At 35.3% G+C, this 7485-nt stretch overlaps 1 protein-coding gene across 1 annotated transcript; it reads right to left on the reverse strand.

Annotated features, from left to right (window-relative positions):
• Positions 1-1383: 1383 nt before the first annotated feature.
• LOC145164650 (uncharacterized) lies at positions 1384-2809 on the reverse strand. Its single transcript, XM_079083361.1, has 5 exons — positions 2570-2809; positions 2427-2487; positions 2077-2271; positions 1879-1979; positions 1384-1830 (listed from the first exon to the last, which is right to left on the reverse strand). Exons 1-5 carry the CDS (start codon positions 2807-2809, stop codon positions 1384-1386), a joined length of 1044 nt encoding a protein of 347 aa, XP_078939487.1.
• Positions 2810-7485: the final 4676 nt, after the last annotated feature.

Consider the following 7485-nt stretch of genomic DNA (forward strand, 5'->3'; position numbering starts at 1 on the left):
AAACACTTAACCCTAATCGTCATTTTATGTGAAAATCATAATTTTGCTTGGGCCTTGAGTTGGGCCTTACTATTGGGTTTTTGTGATTGGGCTCTTGGTTTTAAATAGCTTAAAGCGCCTCAAAGCGCTTTGGGCTTTGGGAGTAAAAGCGCTAAGCACTAAGCGAAAGCGCCCGCTTAGAGCACACGAAGCACACATTATTAAAAAAAATTAAAATATAGAAATTATATATAAATAATTAAAAAAAACCATATCTTGCATATTTCATAAAGCATCTTTCAAAAGTCAAGAGTCAATTTCAAAAGTTAAAAGTAGCATCAGTCATGGTGATAAAAAAAAGGCAAAACTTAAGTCCTAAATTCCTAATCCTTAATCATAAAAACTAAAAATACACGAAACAGTCATCATCATCGTCAACTTGGACAACATAATCTCCTCCACAGTCACGTTCGATATCCTCTTCCACCTCTTCATCCACCAAAGAAAATCCAAATCGTTGAATAGATTCTGGAGTTTTTCCCTTATCAATACCTGATGGCCTGGCTCCATCATTTTGCACTCTCGATCTAGTTAGATAACTAGGCTCATAAGCACCTGATGCGTGAGCCACATCTCTCTAAGTAAGATCTTCACCAACAAATACTATATCATCATCATTCTCCTCTTCAAGTCTTCCCATCCACTACTCGTTACTTTCATCAATCTCTTGTAAAAGAATAGGATCCTTCTCCTTATCTTTAACTCGACGGTCTAAGGCACAATTGAAGTTGACAAACACCATGTCATTTAATCTAGACTGTGCCAAACTATTTCCTTTTCTTTGTATGAAGCTATAAGAATGAAAGTAATTAAAGTAAGAAAAATCATGAAATAACTAAAATAAGAAAAAAAAACATATTATCATTTAGGAAAACAATTTTTTTTTAAATAGATACAAAAAATCTTACCTGTTGCAAAACACTCTAGTTTCTCTCACAACTTGTAGCACTACAAGTTAGACTAAGGACCCGTATGGAAAACTTTTTAAGATTAGGCGTCGAAGATCCATATGATGCCCACCAATCAGCTAATAATAAAACGTTAAAAACAAACTAAGAAAATCATAATAGAAATTACCAAAAAAAAAAGTTGGTTAAGAACTTATAATATCATTTTGTTACCTGGTGCTTTTGTTTTCCTGTGTCTAATAGACATAGGATGACCGAATAGTACTTCTGCATTCCGGTATTTATCTAACTCTGCAGAAATCTTGTCTTGAACTTCCTGGTCTAGAACAAGTCTCATAATGCAACCATATAACCCTTTTCCACTTCTTCACAAGCCACCCCAACGGTATCCTTATAAAATATCCCCGGGTTCAAAAAATGCGTGAGCCACATCTCTCTAAGTAAGTTTATGAAGTTGACATTCCCACATTTGATCAATGATTTGAAAAGCTGTCTTGTAGTCATCCGCATTGGAAAAACTATCACGAATAGCTTCTTTAACCCTATCCATAGCCTCATAAATATAGCCCATTGCTCGATACTTTTCTCCATCAACTAACCTAAGAACTTTGACTAAAGGGTCGGTTAACTTGAGAGCATACAAAACATTCCTCCAAAATGAATCTTGCATAAAGTAGGTTTTTACTTTTTTTGCAATCTGATTTTTGCTGGACCACTTTGCCTTTTCCCACTCTGTAGAAATCAACATAGTATTCAGGTGGTGTCTTTGTCTGTGGACTTGGGCAAGTGTGATAAAAGATGTGGCGAATGTAGTTACAACTTGCCTATGCAAGTTTCTTTCTTTGGTGAACTTTCTCATCAAGTTCACAACAGGAACATGACTCTATTTATAGCCAATTGCTAACATAGCCTTCTTTATTGCAATTTTCACCTTAGGAACCTTTTTTCCAATGTCCTCCAGCATCAAATCCAAGCAATGAGCAGCACATGGTGTCCAATAAAGATGCTCTCTTTTGGCTTCCAACAACTTCCCTACAAATTTATAGACAGAAAATTTGAATGTAGAAATTATAAGACATTAATAAACACAACATAATATTAATATGCCTATACAAGTTACAACTCTTACCTGCCTTTACATATGCTAAAGCATTATCAGTTACAACTTGTACTACGTTTTTTTCTCCAACTTCCTCCACCATCTTATCCAGAACATGAAATAACAAATCTGCATCCTTGGATACATCCGAAACATCGAATGATTTCACAAACACCGAACCTTTCGGAGAGTTTACCATGAAGTTTATGATATCCTTTTGTACCACTGAATCACGCCATCCATCAGATAATATTGAACAACCTTTTTCTTCCCATTCTTGTTCATGCTCAAGAATCTAGATTTTCACATCCTGTACTTCATTCCTAAACAGAGGGACTCATAAATCATACATGCTTGGTGGTTTCATCCCGGGGCCAAACTGTCCAATCGCTTCAACCATGACTTTGAAGCTATCATATGTCGCGGCATTGTAAGGAATGGCTGAAGAAATAAAGTATATATCAGTTAGTACATATAAATTGTTATTAAATAAAGTTAACAAGGCATCAAAAATAAATTATACCTGCATCGTAAAACCATCTCGCAATCTCACGGAAAACTTTATCCCTGACATCCTTTCGACATTGATTGTTTGTTGTCTCCCTCCTTTCCTACTTTTGACGAATTCATGCGGATTAGGGGTGTAGTACGTGTCCATAGGGCCTTTTTGCCTTTGTTTTTTTGGATGGGACATTTTCCTACTACTGCCTATTTCAACAACATCTTGCTCATCAACATCATTTTTGGGTACAAAGTTATCCATGTATGACTTTGTAAATGGGTTAACTTTTGTAGACCCACTTGCATATGGTGCATTACCCTTATGACTTATGAGATAGAGAGTGAGAGAGAGACATGTAAACACCTCTATATAAGGTGGGTTCATACCACTTATGGAGGTGTGCTTGAGAGATGTAAAATTGAGTTTGTAAGTGTGTGTTATTTATGTAGATTTAGATCTAGATCCCTTTTTGTAACACCATACATAATCAAATGCATCTCTTAAACACCGAAATCACCGTGTTCATTGTGTGTTCTTTAATTCTGCATGCCAAACCAATGTTCATAATTCACTACATTTGGTATCAGAGCGGGTCTTCGAAGATCAACATGATTTTTTGAAGAAACGATTCTCGATTTGGCTAAATTTGTCACAATTGGAGCATTTATGGTGAGTCTCTCTCTCTCTCTATGATCTCTCTTAATCTCGATTGATTCGTGCATTGCGTTCTTGATTTTTGATCATTTTTTATTCATTGGATCAAATTTGTTTTGAGCCCAATTGTTATGATCCAATAAATTTCTTTCAATTGATCTTGTCCAAAACCAAAATTGTGATACTTACTGTTCATTAGATCCAAAAGCCCAAATAATCATATTGATTTGTTACTGTTTTCGATTCATGTCTATGGCCCAATTTCATTAGGATAATGTTCAAATCTTTTGAGCCCATAAATCAAGAATTGAGCCTAACAATCTCATTAAATCGGTTCAAGTCGTATTGTTCTTTAATCATCGGTTCCTGTCATATGCTTAAACGAGTTGTATGTTTCAAATCTTCTTGCGTCTTGTTTTGATCTACGAATCCTTAAGTTCCGATTTTGTTTCAAAGTTTCGATTTCATTTTCTTACTAATCGATTGGAAGTATCTGGGAATCTTCACTTATGAATCAATTTTATATAATTTCTTTAATAATAAAACCGATTATGATCAAGCTATCAATGGTCAATGAACGAAAATTTAAAAACGTGAAAAGTCAAAAAACGTTTTCTGTTGTGTTCAATTCGATCTGAAGTTGTTGACTGTTTCCTTGAATCCACTTGAAAGCTTGAAAGATGAATTCAAATCAGTCGATTCAAATTGAAAGGATGTTCTTTGCAGTCAAAATCGATTTCGATTGGTTTTGAATAGAATAAAGTCAAACTCAATTTTGACTAAATGGAAGAAGAATGTAGTTCAAAATTCAGTTTCGCATATCAGATTTTGAAATCGACTTGTTGATGTCGATGTGGGTTTATTGATTTGGTATCGAATGACATTTGTAAGGATGAAGATACGAAGTCAAATTCGCATATATGGATAATTTCGTTTTAGGCAACAAATCTGGGAAAATTGGCTTTTGTGAAACATAGATGATGAACAGATGGTTTGATTTTAGACTTGGAATCGATCGATGTTCGCATCATTAATTTTGGAATGAACTGGAAGTGGTTTATTTGGAATTTGGAATTTGAAATTGGATGTCGACATCAATGGTTTCGCTATCTCATCGAATTTCATTTCACGATTTACTTCATATCAGAGTCATGTTTATAGTTGACTGGTTATAGATCGATATTCGATGGGAAAGAAAAGCGCAAAGTTGATTTCGATTTGGGTTGTTGATGCTTCGTTAATGACAAGTCGACGGGTTATTTTGGGAAGTAATGTTGATTTTGGTTTCAATCAAAAAGCGAAGCGTTGATGGTTTTCATAACGAAGAGTGGATGGTCAAAGTGTTGTAAAACGAAAACTGCAATGTTGACTAACGAAGTTTTGAGATCACTGATTAACGAATTGAAGAAGATGAAAAAGTTTCTTTCAAATGGTGGTGTGGATTTCATGATTGAAACTAACAAACGGGAAGGAGAAAAATTTTCGTTAGTTTCTTGATGATTCGCGAACTGGATTACCGAAGTGAAGAACAAGGTTTGGTGTTGATATTCACGAACTGTGAAACAAATGAATTTGGGGAAGAAACACAGAAGTTTCAGAATCAATCCTTATATTTTTGAAAGTATGTCACATTTTACAAATTTCGATATTTGGGGTAATTTTCGCAAGTTTGGATGAAATAAGGCAGAAATTTCGACATCAGTACATAAAGTTTCGAAAGTTTGACATGTTGTACCCACCTTCGAAAGTTGGGATAATTTTCGACATTTTGGGACAAAAGGCTGAAATTTTGAAAGCAGTCCCTGAAGTTTTGAAAATTTGGCTGTTCATACCCAATTTCGAAAATGGACTGATTTTGCTGAGAAATTGAAGAATATGCATTTCAGGCCCATGCAGTTTACGCAAATTGACGCTTTCCACCCAGTTTCGCAAATGGGGGAGAGTTTCGTATTTTTGGTTGTTTTGGGCGCACCGGGTCACTGCAGAATTTTGAAATTGACAATTTCTACCCATTTTTTAGAAGTTTTGTCAAAGGCGGTCCGTGAACGAAGCTAAAAATTGAAGATTTTTTTTGGGTTTTCCGGATTGAATCAAAAAGTTTATGCCACATGCTAAGGGGGAGTTTTGACAAGAAAAATTCCGAATAGAGCACGTTCTCTTGCCTTGTTGGTTTTATAATCAAATTTCGATTATAAAAAGGGGGATAAATTTATATGGAAATTCGAAGTTGAATTTTTCATATTACGCGGATTTGAAGACCGAAGTGACCTTGATTTTTGAAGTTTATGAAATGATTCGATTGGAGATTCAGATGTGATTACGGTTCGAGATGGGTTTGGAATTATTGAAGATTTTTGGGGTGTGTTTTTATGCTCAACTTTAGGGTGATTATTTGGAGTTTGAGAAGCTCTTGATCATTCGTTGATGCCGGGTTCGTATAGTCTCACATCCTAGAACCCAAATTGAAGAATCATGAAAGAATTGAAGATTTGAAGTTCATCTCAACATGTGTCACGCTTGAGGCTCGGATCGCATAGTTGCTCAATTTTGGAAGATTTGAAGTGGGTCATCCATTCCTAACTTTGAGGGGGAGAATGTTGGGTACAAAGTTATCCATGTATGACTTTGTAAATGGGTTGACTATTGTAGACCCACTTGCATGTGATGCATTAGCCTTATGACTTATGAGATAGAGAATGAGAGAGAGACATGTAAACACCTCTATATAAGGTGGTTTCATACCACTTATGGAGGTGTGCTTGAGAGATGTAAAATTGAGTATGTAAGTGTGTGGTATTTATGTAGATTTAGATCTAGACCCCTTTTTGTAACACCATACATAATCGAATGCATCTCTTAAACACCGAAATCATCGTGTTCATTGTGTGTTTTTTAATTCCGCATGCCAAACCAATGTTCATAATTCACTACAGTTGGTATCAGAGCGGGTGTTCTTGATTTGATCAAGAATTGATCCATGGTGGCAATCTAGATTTGGTGATTCATTTTTTGATCTTTGATCTTCATGATTTGGAGAGTTTTTGGATTCTAGAAATCGAATTCATCATTGTTTCTACTCATAATTCGATTTTCTTCACTAGAATTCAAGTGATTTTTACTTTCTCTCTCTAGAAAACTCATTCAAAATCACTTTCTCTCTCTAGACATCTTCAAGTTTTTGTGATCATGGTGAATTTGTCGTACAATTCTTGGATTGTGATCGTTGAAGATATCAAATACAAAGTCAATAAAGATCAATATTATGGGTTGGTGTTAAACAATTTGATTAAATGGGGAACTATGATTTCTTATGGAGGATTGAACGATGATCATGGAAGCTTTACATTTCAACCACTTTGTGAGATTAAATGGTTGGATGAAATTACCTGGTCCATATCAACACGTAGTTGTGATAAAAGGAATGGAGAAGAAAAATATTTGTTCAATAAGAAATATGTTTCTCTTATTGAAGACCCAAATGATCTTCGTGCTCTTAAGTTTGTTGAAGTTCAAGACAATGGAGTTCAATGTGATGTTCTTGAAGTTCATGATAAGAAGATTCAAGTTGATTCTCAAGATGAAAAAGTTTTTTGCTCGGTTGGAGTTCAAACTGATGATATTTTATGCTCTTGTGATTCGTTTGAAGAAATGATTCCTTATCAGAAGTCGATGATTCACTAGATCTTTTTCTTATTCTGCACATGCCATCATAATCAACACCACTAGAATTGGGTTTTCGGTTCATGATGGGTTTGGAATTATTGAAGATTTTTGGGGTGTGTTTTTATGCTCAACTTTAGGGTGATTATTTGGAGTGTGAAAAGCTCTTGATCATTCATTGATAATCGGTTCGTATGGTCTCACATCCTAGAACCCAGGTTGAAGAATCATGGAAGAATTGAAGATTTGAAGTTCATCCCAACATGTGTCACGCTTGAGGCTCGTTCACGTAGATGCTTGTTTTGGAAGATTTGAAGTGGGTCATCCATTCCTAACTTTGAGGGGGAGAATGTTGGGTACAAAGTTATCCATGTATGACTTTCTAAATGGGTTGACTTTTGTAGACCCACTTGCATGTGGTGCATTAGCCTTATGACTTATGAGATAGAGAGTGAGAGAGAGAGAGAGACATGTAAACACCTCTATATAAGGTGGGTTCATACCACTTATGGTCAAAGTGTTGTAAAACGAAAACTGGAATGTTCACTAACGAAGTTTTGAGATCACTAATTAACGAATTAAAGAAGATGAAAAAGTTTCGTTAAAATGGTGGTGTGGATTTC

This window comes from Lactuca virosa, chromosome 3, assembly GCF_052849685.1.
Source record: "Lactuca virosa cultivar CGN04683 chromosome 3, Lactuca_virosa_CGN04683_v6, whole genome shotgun sequence".
Classification (NCBI taxonomy): domain Eukaryota; kingdom Viridiplantae; phylum Streptophyta; class Magnoliopsida; order Asterales; family Asteraceae; genus Lactuca; species Lactuca virosa.

Bases quoted from the DNA above. Each gene is read 5' to 3' on its own strand.
- LOC145164650 (XM_079083361.1), bottom strand. From the start codon at position 2,809: ATGGATAACTTTGTACCCAAAAATGATGTTGATGAGCAAGATGTTGTT. The intron at 2,488-2,569 runs GTATAATTTATT...TTATTTCTTCAG, and splicing joins GAGATGGTTTTACGATGCAG to CCATTCCTTACAATGCCGCG. The intron at 1,980-2,076 runs GTAAGAGTTGTA...ATAAATTTGTAG, and splicing joins TTTAGCATATGTAAAGGCAG to GGAAGTTGTTGGAAGCCAAA.